The sequence below is a fragment of the Dama dama genome, chromosome 5 (genome assembly GCF_033118175.1).
Source record: "Dama dama isolate Ldn47 chromosome 5, ASM3311817v1, whole genome shotgun sequence".
Classification (NCBI taxonomy): domain Eukaryota; kingdom Metazoa; phylum Chordata; class Mammalia; order Artiodactyla; family Cervidae; genus Dama; species Dama dama.
In genome coordinates, this window is record NC_083685.1 from 126,932,480 (window position 1) to 126,948,543 (window position 16,064).

A 16,064-nucleotide genomic window follows, 5' to 3' on the forward strand; every position below is an offset into this window, starting at 1 on the left:
ACAGATACATAGACCCACACATACACACAAACACACACAGAGACACACACAGACAGACATACACACAGACACACACAGACACATAGACACACACACACAGACACACACACACATGTAGACACACACATACACACAGACACAAACACATACACATAGACACACACAGACACACACATACACACAGACACATAGACACACACAGACACACAGACACACACAGACAGACACACACACACACTGGGAGGTTAGTCCTGGGCCTACAAGCCCTAGAGACTCACACAGACGCACACACACAGACACACACACATAGACACACACAGACATACACAGAGACATACACATAGACACACACAGACACACACACAGACACACAGACACACACATAGACACACACACATACACACACACACACACACAGACACACACACATAGACACACACACACAGACACACACATAGACACACATACACACTGGGAGGTTGGTCCTGGGCCTGCAAACCCTAGGGACAGACACACACACACATACAGACACAAACACACCCGCCATGGGGCCTCCAGGCAGAGGTCCTGCGCTCCAGGGCCGCCCAGACCTGTCAAAGCTCAGACACAGGAAGGAGAGATGGAGGGTCCCGCAGAGGGCCTCCCACTGCCCTGCCCCGCCCCCCCCCCCCCCCCCCCGCCCTCTCCAGGTCTCCCCTCAGCCCCCCACCCCCCACTCTCTCCAGGTCTCCCCTCAGCCCCCCGCCCCCCACTCTCTCCAGGTCTCCCCTCAGCCCCCCATCCCCCACTCTCTCCAGGTCTCCCCTCAGCCCCCCCGCCCCCCACTCTCTCCAGGTCTCCCCTCAGCCCCCCGCCCCCCACTCCCTCCAGGTCTCCCCTCAGCCCCCCACCCCCCACTCTCCAGGTCTCCCCTCAGCCCCCCGTCCCCCACTGTCTCCAGGTCTCCCCTCAGCCCCCCGCCCCCCACTCTCTCCAGGTCTCCCCTCAGCACCCTCCATCCCCCACTCTCTCCAGGTCTCCCCTCAGCCCCCCGCCCCCCACTATCTCCAGGTCTCCTCTCAGACCCCCGCCCCCCACTCTCTCCAGGTCTCCCCTCAGCCCCCCGCCCCCCACTCTCTCCAGGTCTCCCCTCAGCCCCCCATCCCCCACTCTCTCCAGGTCTCCCCTCAGCCCCCCGCCCCCCACTCTCTCCAGGTCTCCCCTCAGCCCCCCGCCCCCCACTCCCTCCAGGTCTCCCCTCAGCCCCCCACCCCCCACTCTCCAGGTCTCCCCTCAGCCCCCCGTCCCCCACTCTCTCCAGGTCTCCCCTCAGCCCCCCGCCCCCCACTCTCTCCAGGTCTCCCCTCAGCACCCTCCATCCCCCACTCTCTCCAGGTCTCCCCTCAGCCCCCCGCCCCCCACTATCTCCAGGTCTCCTCTCAGACCCCCGCCCCCCACTCTCTCCAGGTCTCCCCTCAGCCCCCCGCCCCCCACTCTCTCCAGGTCTCCCCTCAGCCCCCCGCCCCCCACTCTCTCCAGGTCTCCCCTCAGCCCCCCGCCCCCCACTCCCTCCAGGTCTCCCCTCAGCCCCCCACCCCCCACTCTCCAGGTCTCCCCTCAGCCCCCCGTCCCCCACTGTCTCCAGGTCTCCCCTCAGCCCCCCGCCCCCCACTCTCTCCAGGTCTCCCCTCAGCACCCTCCATCCCCCACTCTCTCCAGGTCTCCCCTCAGCCCCCCGCCCCCCACTATCTCCAGGTCTCCTCTCAGACCCCCGCCCCCCACTCTCTCCAGGTCTCCCCTCAGCCCCCTGTCCCCCACTCTCTCCAGGTCTCCCCCTCGGCCCAGCCCGGGCAGCCTTCACTACTCTGACGAGGACGTCACCAAGTACAACGACCTCGTCCCGGCCGAGAGCAGCAGCCTGACGGAGAAGCCCTCCGAAATGTCCGACTCTCAGGTGAGGGGCAGGAGGGCCTGGTGCCCGCACACGGTGGGGGGGAAGCCCCCACCCGGGAGTGTGGACCTGCCCACCGCTTCCTGCCCTCCTTCCCTTGACGGGCTGCAAAGACCGAGGGGCCCCAGGAAATCCTCCGGACGGCGCACTGAGGTCAACCGCCACGTCCGAGCTGCGCTCAGCCTGCACCTGGGCTGGCGGGGTCCCTGGAACTCCCAAGAGCAAGAGCCTTGTAGGAGCCCCCCCACACGCTCCGTCCGCCAGCCGTCCTGGCCTGTTTCTCCCCGAAGACAAGGAGAGGGATGCAGACACCAGAGCCCTGCTCGGCTGGAGCCGGAGAACAGCTGAACCTAGCTAATCGGGGTCAGGATGAGCTCCAGAAATGGGGGGCTAGGCCCCAACGGTTGGGAAGCAGTGCGGACCATTAAGGCGTTAAGCTTTGGAGGTTCAGGCCTGAGTTGCATCCTGGCTCTGCTGCCTAGGAATCAAGGGCCTCATGGGTGTACTGAGTAATATCTTGGAGCCTCAGTTTCTCTACCTGCAGAATGGGCTAGTGGGATGGTGGGAGGATTTGCTGAGGTTACGTTCAGTGAATGTCAGCTCTTAATACTGAGAAGGGGACGATGCCTTTAGGAGACACAGGGCTTTAGAGAGGCTGCCATTGGGTGGTCAGGCGGGGTCATGTGTGGACACTCTGCCCCAGGCTTTGGGGAGAGGGGGTCCAGTGCATTCCAGCCGAGTGATGTTACAGCCTCTCGCCCCAGCCCTCCCGGCCTCGGCCAGGCCTGCTGGTTGCCAAGGAAGGGGCCACAAAAGGCCACAGTGTCCCATGCCCTGGACCTTCCTGTCCAGTCCTGGGCGAGGGTGAGAGGAAGAGAGGCCGGCGGGGAGTGGGGCTGCCGGCCTGGCAGGAGGTGCCGGCCAGCCTGGGGTCCGGTCGCAGCCCCGTGGACCGAGGGCCTCTCTCTCGCTCACTGCTGTTTTGTTCAGCTCCAGGGTTGCCATCGGGCTTGGCAGAGCTGGTGAGGCTGGAGCGGACACCCCCGCTCAGAGCTGGCAGGGGCCGAGACGCAGCTTAGCCTGGTTTACATGGGGACCCACGTGATCCAGGTTATGGCATCTTGTGAGCGGTTAACTGTTTGCTGCCACGTCCACCCTGGGGACTTACACGGCCCTGCTTCCTGACGCATTTTTCTTTCTTTCTCCCCAAAGATGGTGATGAGCCTCTGGCTTATCGATACCCAAGGTAAAAGTCAAAAAGGTAAAGGGAGACTTCCCCGGTGGTCCAGTGGTTAAGACTCTAGGCTTCCAATGCAGGGGGCACAGGTTCAATTCCTGGTCAGGGAGCTAGGATCCCACATGCCTACAACGCAGCCAAAAAAAAAAAAAAAAACAAAATTAAAGGGATTCCCCGTGCTGGTGGGCTGGTCACCAAGAGTGACCAGCAGAAGAGGCTCCCTGTTGACTCTGCCCCCTGACCTTCTGCAGAGGGCATTGTGATCCATGCTCATCAGCCGAGCCACGATCTTTCAGAGAGTAACCCCTCTGGGTCCACAAGGGACTGCCCCAGTCCTGGGAGCTCTCTGTGAGCACCCTGTGTGAGTCTGGGGGACACCCACCTGGGACGCAGAGCTGGCCCCTGAGGCCATGCCAGGGCCCCCCAGCCTTGAAGAAGTTTCTGGGAGAAGAATTCCCATCCCAGGAGCACCCCACTTCAGAAGTCACTCCAGAACAGACAGAGCACCCGGGATCCTCCATATAGCTATTGGTCTCATTTATTCAGAACAAGTCCATCACTTGAACACTGTTTCCATAGCAACCTGGGACCAGTCACTACCCTGCCCCACCCCCCACCTCCGCCCTCCCCGGGAGCACACACCCTAGAGAGGAGGCTTTCCTGGTTCCAGAATGCCAGATCTGAGGCCCACATCCCAGGCGTGGAGCTCCGCCTGCAGCCTTTGGGATAGTTCAGGGTTTGGTTTGGGGCTGGATTCAGTTGACTTGGGTTTATTTACTCTGTCCTTTCCCTTTTTTGGCTGCACCACGCAGCATGTGGGATCTTAGTTCCCCAGCCAGAAATCAAACCAGTGCCCGCTGCAGTAGAAGCATAGTGTCCTTAACCACTGAACCACCAGGGAATCCCCAGGTTTATTTACTCTGAAAGTTAAGTTCTCTGAGGACAGGAGACCTGAATTCAATCCCTGGGTCAGGAAGATCCTTTGGAGAATGAAATAGCAACCCACTCCAGTATTCTTGCCTAGAGAATCCCATGGACAGAGGAGCCTGGCGGGCTACAGTCCATGAGGTCAGAAGAGTTGGACAGAACTTAGCAACTAACCCGCCACCACGAGACCCCTGAGGGCAGGGACCAGGTCAGTTTTGCTCATGGTGTATCCCCAGTGTCCCGCACGTCACTGGGAGGCGGTCACTCTGTGTCTGTTAAAACCATGAAAGGGTCATTGGAAAAGGTCATCAGGCTGAACAGACTCAAGACCAAGTATGGTTAGCAGGACAGAGAAACAAAGATTTGTGGTTGGATGTTAATTCCTTTTCAACCAGAATCAGATCTCAGACCTTCAAAGAGGCCCTTCAAAGTGGCAGTGATGACAACAGCTGCACCCCCGTGGGCCACACTGACTGCCCCAGGCGCCTCACCTCAGTGTAGCTTCACACCGGCCCTCCCAGCCAGGCCTCGGTGGCGGCAGCTTTGTACAAATGGGGAAACCGGGGTCAGAGAGCTTCAGCGCGTTGACTCAGGTCCAGAAGTGCAAACGCAGGGTCCCGGCTCCCAGGGGCTCCGTGTGGGCTGGAGTGGGGGACAGATGGGAGACAGAGCAGCCAGCCTCCTCGGATGTCCGCTGAGCGGTGCGAGCATACCCGTGCCCTGGGGCGGGGGGACACGGGTGACTGGCGGCCGAACCTCCCCGGGTCTGCCTGGGCCCTTTCATCTCTGAAGACGCCAGCACTCTCCATAAATAACTCCCTGTGCTGCTCACTCACCTCCGGGAGAAGCAGCTGGACTGCACATCCGTGTCCAGAACGAGCAGCACCCAGCCTGGCGACTTCTAGCTCCGGGCTCACGGGAGAGGCGCTGTTAGTCCTGCCTGGGGAACCTCCCTCTGTGTCAGCAGCCAACCCCCAGCCCCTAGGGCCGCTGTCTTTGTGAAGTCCCTGCCCCCAGCCCCCCGGAGAGTGAATTCTGCCCGTGCCACCTGGTTGGAACTCTTAAGTCAGACCACCCAAATGTCACCCTCCAGAACTGGATTCTTCCATTTCTAGCTACCCAGCCATTTCCCTGTGATATGGGAATAAACACAAAGTCAAGGTTTCTTATAAACAAACACACATGCTGCCATGTGGGAAAGGCCAGAACGGGGCTGTGGGTGGAGGCTGGAGGAGGGAAGGGCTGGTTTCCCTCCAGAAGGCACAGGGTGGGGCTGGGGGCCGTGTCTCCAGGGGTCTAGGAGAAGGGGGTTCCTGTCAGGGGGACCCACAAAGGCTGAGGCTTATGTGATGGAACTTCTGAAAAACAAAGTATGGCCACAGTCCAACTTCATTTCAAAGTCAGAGCCCACATTGGGTGGAAAAATCACATAGCACACAAGTAAATCTCAATGAGAGAGAAATTCCAAGGTGATGGCAAGCCTCTTCTAATCGGTACTCAATTCTCTGTGATGTCCTGGATCAGCCGTGTAAGCTCATTATCATAAATTAGCCTATAAGAAAAAGGAGTTATCAATCAGTTCAGTTCACTCGGTCAGTTGTGTCCGACTCTTTGCAACCTCATGGACTGCAGCACTCCAGGCTTCCCTGTCCATCACCAACTCCCAGAGCTTGCTCAAACTCATGTCCATCGAGTCAGTGATGCCATCCAACCATCTCCTTCTCTGTCGTCCCCTTCTCCTCCCGCCTTCAATCTTTCCCAGCATCAGGGTCTTTTCCAGTGAGTCAGTTCTTCACATCAGGTGGCCAAAGTATTGGAGTTTCAGCTTCAGCATCAGTCCTTCCAATGAACACCCAGGACTGATCTCCTTTAGGATGGACTGGTTGGTTCTCCTTGCAGCCCAAGGGACTCTCTGGAGTCTTCTCCAGCACCACAGTTCAAAAGTATCAATTCTTTGGCTCTTAGATTCCTTTATGTTATCAATACATAGGACATGTTAGATTGTATATACTGTTTATTGAGCACCCAATCTGAAGAGTCAGCCAGGAGTGGCTCTAAGGATTGTTTAAGAATGGCACTTGTTAACCAATGACCCCTGGGGGAGGCCTGGATGGAGTTAGTGGCAACGCACAGGTTGGGCCTTCTGTAGCACCTGGGAGGGGTAAGGAGCCCAAGAACCCTGGAGAAGAATGTCCTCCAGGGGGAACCTGGACCATGGGAGGGGGAGGAGCTCCAGCTGCCAGGCTCCAAAGGAGCTGCTCAGGCAGACACCTCACCTGGGGCAACACTTTCCCACCAGGCTTCCTGAGATTCAACAAGATAAGGGCTCCCCGGTGGTATCCCCGGTGGTGCAGTTAGTGAAGAACCCGCCTGCCAATGCAGGAGACACAAGGAGATGAGGGTTCTATCCCTGGGCCAGGAAGATCCCCTGGAGGAGGGCATGGCAACCCACTGCAGTACTCTTGTCTGCAGAATCCCGTGGACAGAGGAGCCTGGCGGGCTACAGTCCATGTGGTCACAAAGAATCAGACAGAACTGAGCGCACACACACACCCCCAAGTGCTTTCTGCCTGGTCCCCAGCCCTCAGTGCGGGTCCCCAAGCCCAGGACAGCGCTTGCCTCGTCGCCTGCTGATCAGATACCACTGCCCCTGCTTCCAGGAAGAAACAGAAAAGAGAAAGGCCTTCCTTTGCTCCCCCTCTTTTGTCTGGGTCCTTTCTCAGGGTCCTCCCTCCCCCAGGCCCCCACTTCACTCGCTCCGCGCCTGGAGTCTGCCCTCTCCCCCTTCCCCAGGCCCTGGTAATTGCTGATGGAGTGGCTTTGAGCTGCTGTTAAGAGGCCTGGGAGCTGAAGCGGTGGCCTGATTGCCTGGCAGCCAGGGACTGGCCATGAAAGGCCCCCTTTGTGCTGGGCCGGCGACTGGGAAGCTGCATTCAATTACCGAGGGCCGGGCGCGGGTTGAAAGCAGGAGTGGGAGCCCCTGGTACCCCCCCTCGCTTGCTTTCTTCTCTTCTCACCCCACCCCCATCCAGAAAAGAAACAGATGTTCCCGGAGGTGGAGACAGAGGGGAGTGCGTGCAGAGACCCCCTCCTTCGGCGTTGGGGGGCTGGGGGAGGGGCGGGCCAGACGCTAGCCGCCCACCCTCCCCCCCCACCACCCCTCCTCCGCTGGCTCTGCTTTTCCAGGCTGGCGGCACACAGTAGGTGCTTAACAGAGGGCAGGAGATGACTTGGATGAACGGGCTTTGGTTTGGGCCCCCAGGAGGGCCAGAGAGGCCCCTTCCCCACCCTGCTGGTCGAGGCTTCATCCTGGGGTTGGCGGTGGGGTTGTGGGTAGGCAGGAACCAAGCATTCTCCTTTCCGGGCTGTCTGAGCACTTCTGGGTCAGCGTCCCCTTGGGACTTCCCTGGAGGTCTAGTGGTAAGTCTGCGGTGTGAGTTCAGTCCCTGGTCAGAGAACTAAGATCCAGCAAGCTGCACAGTGGGGCAAAAAGAAATTTAATTAAAAATGTGAGTCAGTCTCCCCTATCCCGTGCCGCCGTGATCCTTCTCAGAGGGGCTTCAGGCCCCATGTCACATAGACCCCTTTCACTGTCTCCCTAATGATAGCTTTACACTGTTCTCGAGTATGTTAGCTCAGTTCATCCTGTGAACCTCGGGATCCACCCACTGTACTGACCGGGATACTGAGGCCGCGCGAGGGTAAGCGGTAGGTCCACACTTACCCAGCTGGGAAGGGACAGAATCAGGTGGTGCCTCTGTCCCCCACCCCACCCCCCAGCCTGGAGACTCACTCACTCCAGACCCACAGTGATTTGGGGATGCCTGTCCAAGGCTGGGGCCTGGGGCTGGCTAAAGTTCTAGAACATCTAGCAGTCACTCCAGCTGGTGAATAGGTGCCCTCCAAGAGAGAGCTAACCTGTAGGGAAATCCGTGGGGTGCCCCCTCTTGATCCCCACACTCACAGACCCTCACTGTGCCCGGACCCAGGGACACCTCCACCCCCCACCCCCGCAGCCTCCTGTATCCTCCGCGTCTTGCTCAGACCTCCTGCCCCTGGGCCTGCCTCACTGCGGCCCCGGGCTTCAGGTGCCCACCCCTCGGCCCCCTTGCCTGCCCTTGGCACACGGAGCCCTGCGGTCTGTGCAGCCCCTTTGTTCCCTCCTGGGCTGGCAGCCGGGCTGTAGGCAAAGAAACACTTGTATTGTGCTGCTCTGCATCACGGGGAGAACGGGTGAGGGACTTTCCATTGTTGTGGGCAGCCGGCCCTGCCTGCCAAGACGATGGGGGTCCTGGGAGTGCCTGCTGGGGTGGCGGGGAGCGCCGTGGGGGCTGGAGAGGGGGAGGGGGTGGAGGGGAAGAGCCAGAGCACATGAATCAGCAGATCAGTCTGGGAGCATTTAATCTCTCCCTCTAGGACAGAGGAGTTCCCCTTCCCGTCTTGTGACCTCCAGGCAAGAGTTCGGGAGGTCAGAGCATGTGTAGGTTTCAGAAAATCAGGCCAATCTGTGTTCAGGTCCAGCTCATCCTTTCCTTGGGCAAAGCCCTCCCTCTCTCATCAGCACTCAGGTAGTAGCATCGTCGTAGCTGAAGCCCAGAGGTGTGAAATTTAAAGACGAGAATGCAACTCAGCGTTTCCTCCTGTCTGGCAGAGAGCCTGCCCCAGAGTTGGTATCATTTTAGTTCTATGCTTTGTACCAGTTCTTCTTGAAGGCTCGGATGCCGTAAAGGACTTTGAGTTCCCTAAAACAGGTGCACACTACCTTTCCCATACATAGCTCAGAACCTTTGGGCGAGGGCAACGCTCCGTTTTCTTTTTTCCCTAAGATTTATGTGTTTAGTTTTTGGCTGTGGTGGGTAGCTGCCACACGCGGCCTTCTCACTGCGGTGGCTTCTCTTGTTGGGGAGCAGGGGCTCTAGGCGTGCTCAGGCTTCAATCGTTGTGGCTCACGGGCTTAGTTGCTCCAGGGCATGTGGAATCTTCCCGGACCAGGGACTGAACCGGTATCCCTCACATTATAAGGTGGGTTCTTAATCACCAAACCACCAGGGAAGCCCTCCATTTTCTTTGCCTGTAGAGCAAGACACAGATGATTATCCTGGACTTGTTTATACTGAGCTCACTGGACCACAGGGTTTTCCCAGTGTGTATTTCACTCCAGCTGATAAAATGAATTTACTGACTCTAAGCATGAGTATTCTCTGGGTGGAGATGAGGCAACTCGAGCTTGGCCTTCTGGAATGATATTTGTTGAGCATGTACTGTTCACTAAAACCAGTGCATCCCTTCCAGAGAGTTCTAAAGGCCTTTCCATCTGTTGTCTTTTTAGTTCTCAAAACATCGCTGGGAGCTGGGGGTGGGGAAGAGATGCATGATATTTTTAGCTCCACAATTCAGAGTCAAATGTTACTTTACAAACCAGATGGACTCTTGTCTTGCACCGATTTTCCCAAAAGCCAACTAGAGCATGGGCCAGAATATCAACCGTATTAAGGATAATTTTTTTTCTCCCCCAAAGCTTCAGGGTCATCACCGTGTGAAAATTGAGAACTTCTGTTGATAATCTTTCTTGTGCTTCTTTTATAACTGAGTGTGGCTTTTATTTTGGATCATACGTGGGTGAGCATCAGCATTTTGTTTAGCGCCAGGAGCCTCTGAAGGCCTTCCAGTCTGGTCCTGGCTTTGTCCCCAGTCACACAGTAGGTCAGAGGCTGGACCGGGACTGGAAGTCAGTGTATCATGCGTGAATCTCTACTTTATTTACTTTTTTAGAGATTTATTAATTATCTATTTGGTTGCATCGGGTCTCAGTTGCAGCACACGGGATCTTTTGTTGCAGCGCATGGACTCTCCAGTTGGGGTGTGCCAATGCAGTAGTTGTGGTGCTCAGGCTCCAGAGTGCTCAGGTTTAGTTTCTCCGTGGCCTGGAGAATCTTAATTCCCCAACAAGGGATCAAACCTGCATACCCTACATTGCAAGGTGGATTCTTAACCTTTGGACCACCAGGAAGGTCCCTGAACCTCTATTTTTAAATGTAGGTTGGTTATTCTTCAGGTTTGATGAGGCCAGCAGATCAGGAGATGACTGCTAGTGGGAAGATAGCTTGTTATTCACAGATCCCCAGAAGAGGGGACACGCCAGGCCACGTGGAGCCACATGAGGAGGCACCACGCTTGGTGAGGAGGTGGATGGAACAGGAGGAAAACAGGCCCTTTATTCAGGTTCCCACAGGCAGGGCAAGCAGGCTGAGCAGAGTTTGAATAAACTCAGGGGACCCTGGAGGGTAGGGGCTGCCTCTAGTTGCCTGGTACCTGACCCTGGGGTGATTGGAGGCAGGAAATAGTGGGTCCAACCAAGACGCACCCATCAGAAGAGGTGATGCAGGCAGGGGCTCTGGGTATAAAAAGCTGCTTGCTCTCTAAGGCCTGTCTAGTCTTGGGAGGGGCAGTCCCTCCAGGGTCAGCAAAGATTGCAAAGCATCAGAAGCACAAAAAGAAAAGAACCATGATGCATGCAACCTCAGAAAACATCATACTAAATGAAAGAAGCTCAGACACAAAAGCCGCATATGGTGTGATTCCATTTTTATGCAATATCCAGAATGGGTCAGTCCCTGGAGAGGAGAGAGAGTGTGGATGGGTGGTTGCCAGGGGTGGGGTTGGGGGGAGGAGGTTGGGGAGGAGGAAGTGGGGAGCGGCTGCTTAGTGGGTGCAGGGTTTTACTCTGGGGTGATGACGGAAATGGTTTGAAACGAAAAGAAGTGATGGTTGCCCGACACTGTGTATGTACCAAATGCCGGTGAATCGGGCCCTCGACAGTGGTGCGTGAATTTCACTTTGATTTTTCCCTTTTTCTTTTTTTACTGATTCATGGAGCGCTTTTTCTTTTTTAATCTATTTTTTTTTTTTTTTATTTTTCAATTGGAGTGTAATTGCTTTCCAGTGTTGTGGTGGTTGCTGGCGTACAACTTGAATCAACTCTAAGTATCAATATATACATATATATTTATATAGAATATAGTATATATATTATTCCCTCCCTCTTGAGCCTCCCTCCCACCCCGCATCCCACCCCTCACTTTGATTTTTTCCAAAGCTTAGAACTTGGGTCTTCCGGGTCCCGTTGGCATCCGCAGGCTCTGTGCCTACCCATGACGTGTTCTGAATGCCTTTCACCCGCGTGGCAGACACGGGGCTGAGATGCCCACGGTGCAGGGCACGGAGGAGGCTGAGAGGAGTGCTCTGCGCCTCCCAGCCCTGACCATGCTGACCCGTCCCCGGGGTTGCTGACACCCCCATCGGTTCTCTGCCCTCCCAGGGAAGCGACAGCGAGTACGAGGTTGACGCGAGCCACCAGAAGACCCACTCTTTCGTCAACCACTACATCAGCGACCCCACCTATTACAACTCCTGGCGCCGCCAGCAGAAGGGCATCTCTCGGGCCCAGGCCTACAGCTACACGGAGAGCGACCCGGGCGAGCCGGACCACGCCACTCTCTCCAACAGCAGCAGCGCCCAGCAGGGCAGCCTCTTCCGGCCCAAGGCCAGTCGGACCCCAACGCCCCAGAACCCTCCGAACCCCCCGAGCCAGCAGAGCACCCTCTACCGTCCCCCCAGCAGCCTCGCCCCCGGCTCCCGGGCCCCCATCGCAGGGTTCTCATCGTTCGTTTGATGCCGTCGGCGGAAGAGGAAAAAGAAAACATGGCACCCAGCTCCTCTCCACCCTTCCCCGCACCGCCTGCCAGAAAACAAAAACACCAAGAAACCAAGTCAACTTTTCACCTCCTGAGTTTATTTTTCCAGAGATTCCAGGGCCAGCAAAGCCGGTGTGGAGAAGCATGGAGAAAAACCGCGAGGGGACGTGTGTGGCTTCGAGATTGTGGGGTTTGCTGCTGCTTCAAGGGGCTGGGCGAGGGGGGGCGGCTGCGGTGGACACCAGTGGGTTTAGGCCGATGGAGACAGACGGAGGGAAGGAGGGAGGGAAGGCAAAGGACTGGAGGGCTGTCAGGTGGGCGTGGCCAGGGCCAGGAAGCTTCTGGAAGTCCAGCCGGCTGCTCCCTTCCGCATGCGCTGCAGCGCTGGGCCCAGTGCTGGCTGGTGCTGGCGCCAGGACGGGCATCCCGGGGGACAGGCGCCCCTCCCCCCGCCCCATGCAGCCTGGCTCCTCACCCCCTGCTGCCCCCACCCCCGCTCAGTGTCCCCACCAAGCATCTGGTTTATTTAGGAAAACGAAACCAGCTCCAGGGTGAGACTTTGCCTACCCAGCTCCTTGCTCCTCACTGACCTTTCTGTTGTGAACACAGAAAGAGGAGGGCCCCTGGGGGTAGGGGAATGCTCCCCACTCCCACCCACTGAACCCAACCGTTCCTTTACTTGAATTCACTTTGCCCCCCCACCCCCCGAGCACAGACTCGGAGAGATGGACTCGGGAACAGAGCCGGGGCGCCGGCCCAGCATCCCTGGAATAACGGAGCGTGGGCAGGCCGTCGGGACGGGAAGAAGGATGCTTGACTTTCTTCTTTCTTCCAATTCAGGTACCACCTGCCTCGCCCCCCCCCCTGCCCCCCGCCCCCCGCCACCTTCTTAAAGGAAGACGGGAAAGTGGGCTACAGAGACAAGAGAAGGGGCTGCAGGCTAGGCTGGGGTAAGGCATGACACCTTTACATACACACACACACACACACACACACACACACCCCACCGCCTACACAGACACACCATGCACCCGCAAGGAAAACGGTCCAGGGATCCTCTCCAGGAGAAATCCCTTTGGGTCCTCCTAGCCAGCAGGACCCTCACTTTCAGATCAGTGTCCCTCATTCCCAGCCCACCGTTCTTCATTTCTGAGACCCCCGCCGCCTCAGCGCAGGCACACAAGGAGCCCAAGGGGCGGGCCAAGTCCCTGGTGCAGAGGCTGGAGCTCCCAGCACCTGGTTTACAAAGGCAGAGGCCACCCCAACCCTCAGAAACGTCTTCCAGACTCGGCTCAGCCTGCCAAGGCCCAGAGCGAGGAGGGGCCTCCTCCAAACTGGACACGGGCTCCTGGGGTGTACATCCAGGCCGCCGGGAGGAGCAGGTCAGATGGGACCACGGGACAATTATAGCTGATGGGAGGCAGAGCTTTCACACACGCGCGAGTTGCCCGGAGGAATATTCTTTAAAAAGCTTCTGGTGCCCTGGGTCTTCCCATCAGCTCAGAGCTTCCGGATGCAGGGGTTTAAGGAGGAGCCTTTCCAGCAAATTCCCTGGGTGCCCACCCCACCCCACCCCGAGCCCTGCAAAGGGGCCCATTCCCCAGGCTGCTCTGGTCCCGGGTGGGACCCCTCGGTGGGGAGCTCCAGTCCCAGTTCGTACCCCTACTGGGGAGGAGACCAAGCCCCATTAAGGGCACTGTGGAGAACCAGGGAGAATCTGAGAAACAAGCCAAGGATATTGCAGGGCTGTCCCCCTCCCCAGCGGCCCTAACAGGGGTGCCTGGAAAGGAAGCAGGGCTGGGGGCCCGTGGAAAGGGCATGCCATCCAGCTGGGGGCCCTCCCCAGGCACTGGGACCCCCAGGAAACATGATGGGGAAAAGTGGGGAGATGGCTCCACATACGGGCTGACCCACTCTGGGGTCCAGACGGCACCTTCCCGGCTCAGGGGGTCTAGAAAGGGAAGCAGGGTCTTTCCCCCCAGGGGGCACACAGGCCTGAGACGCATCAGGCAGTTGCTCTTCCCTCCCTTTCTCTTTAAAACCACCTCATCCTTTTCTCTGCTGTGTGTTGAACCTTAGAAAGTCCTTCCTGGTTTACATGAAGAACTACATTTTGCCCAGCCCAGGGAGGGATTGCGGGGAGGAAGCCGGGCCTGGGAGACACGCTGTGTATACATGAATATACAGGAGGCCAAATCCCTTTTGCCTTCGGCGGATCACCTTGTGCATTAAGACGCTCGCCCTCCCCGGCCCACGCGCTCCTCCACACCCGCGCTGACGCTCGCGTGCACCTGTGGGGCGGCGCCCACGCGCACCTGGGTTCTCGCTCATCTGGGCTCACGCATGCGCGCGCGGATATACACACACTGCTCAGCGTACCTGCGTCAGCAACCCCCTCGGAGGGGCTGACTGCCTCCAGTGAGACACGGGCAGCTTGCGTTCTCTCCCTCGTGGGGCGAGGCTGGCTCCGTTGTCTGAAAGGGCAGGGCGAGGACCCTGCCAACCAGGGCTCTTGGAGGAGCCGGAAGGCGGGAGGCCCCCGGTGAAAGCCCCACCCTCCGTCCATCCCCACCCACCTGGAACGGTGCCTCCGCCGCCCCAGCCACACCTGGAAGCCCCGCTTCCAGCCGTGGACCTCTAGATTCCCAAGAGGAGGACTCCTCGTCCTTGTTTACATATCTGCTGGGGCACTGGCGGCTCCTGTCCAGACACCTGGCCGCTCTGGAAAGGTGTGTGTGGGCACTGCCCATGGGTCACGGGGAGCCTCCCTGCCCTTCGGCTTCTCGGGTCGGTGATGTCAGACCCCGTGTTCCCCTGACTCCCCCTGGAGCGGGTTCAGCTGGGGACAGCACCTTGCTCCTCACCTGGCCTTGCCCTCCGGAAACCTGGTGTTGCCCCGGGCAGCTCACACCTGGCGCACTAGCGAGGCCTTTGCCCTCCTGGCCGCGCCTCCTGCGTTCACATCCCCTCCGCACCCAGACTGCCAAGACGACCAACCAAAACACTGCCCCGGGCTCCAGAAGCGCCCTCCTCCCTGGGCTCCGGGGAGTCCGCGGCGCCGCCGGGCCGCCTCTCCTCCAGTCTCCGGACTTAGAAGGAAGAGGAGGCCTCCGACTGCTCGCTGGCCCGAGGCCTTCTGTCTCTGCCCGCACCTCCCTGGGCAGAGCTTCCAAAGGTGCCAGAGCCCCCCGCCCCATGCCCCACTCTGGGCGGGGGCTTCCCTCACCTGGTGCCCAGCGGAAGGGGCCCACACTTGGTGAGGGGCTGGAGGGCGCCAGCGGCGAGGGGGGGCCACCTGAACACCCGCCTCTGACTCCCGAATGCCTCTGTGGGGACCTACCCAGCGGCGACCGGACCACCGCTGCCCCCCCGCCCCCCCCAGCACAGGTGCCCTCTTGGGACACCCCCCCCCCTTTGTTTCTGTAAAAATAACCAAAAACATTCAAATGTGTTACCTTCTTTTACACATACAGACTCCAAAAACAAAAACCAACACAAATCTTTATTTTTTTGATTTAAAAGATATAAGAAAAATTATGGGGAGAGTATTCATTATGGCAGGTGTCTATCTGTAAGAAAATATATATATATCTATATGTCATATAGCTTGTTAGCAGGTTTATTTTTTGAATGAAAGGTAACAAAGAAATTGATTTGAAATATATACCACGAAAGGTCCCATGTCCTGTCAAACTTGTCAGTATTTTATAAATAAACTTTTTTTTTTTTTTTTTTGGAATTGTGAAGCAACATTCATTCTTCTCTTCCCTGGAGGGCAACCCCACTCCCATATCGCTCTCAAGTAATCTGATCCTGAAACACCCATTTTTAGCCTTGCTGTGATTTTGCAAAGAGAGTCAAGGGTTCAAATTCTTCTGCTTTCTTAATTCACGGGTGAGTGGATGTCTGTGCCTTCAAGTGAAATGCACTGTTTTGTTTATTTTACACTTTTTTAAAAAATGTTTGGCTGCCCTCAGGATCTTCCATCTTTATTGTGGCGTTTGGGATCGCTTACTTATGTGGGATCTAGCTCCCTTACCAGGGATTGAATCAGGGCCCTTTGCATTGGGAGTGTGGGATCTTAGCCACTGGATCACCAGCAACTGTCCCTATTTTACACTTTCAAGATGAGAGCCTCTTAGATTACACCCAATTAGAGGCAAAATGATAATGATGAACAATAATAGTAATAGCAACTGCTAATGCTCCTATTCACCGAAAGGACTGATGCTGAAGCTGAAGCTCCAATACTTTGGCCATGTGATGTGAAGAGCTG

At 57.4% G+C, this 16,064-nt stretch overlaps 1 protein-coding gene across 2 annotated transcripts in view; it reads left to right on the forward strand.

Annotated features, from left to right (window-relative positions):
• Positions 1-15,518, forward strand: part of SDK2 (sidekick cell adhesion molecule 2) — a 262,997-nt gene extending 247,479 nt beyond the window's left edge. For both annotated transcript variants that reach the window (XM_061144959.1, XM_061144961.1), the window contains 2 exons: positions 1,807-1,933; positions 11,413-15,518. In XM_061144959.1, coding sequence (XP_061000942.1) covers positions 1,807-1,933; positions 11,413-11,766 — 481 coding nt within the window. In that variant the 3' untranslated portion in view covers positions 11,767-15,518. The remainder of the gene's footprint in view (positions 1-1,806; positions 1,934-11,412) is intronic.
• Positions 15,519-16,064: the final 546 nt, after the last annotated feature.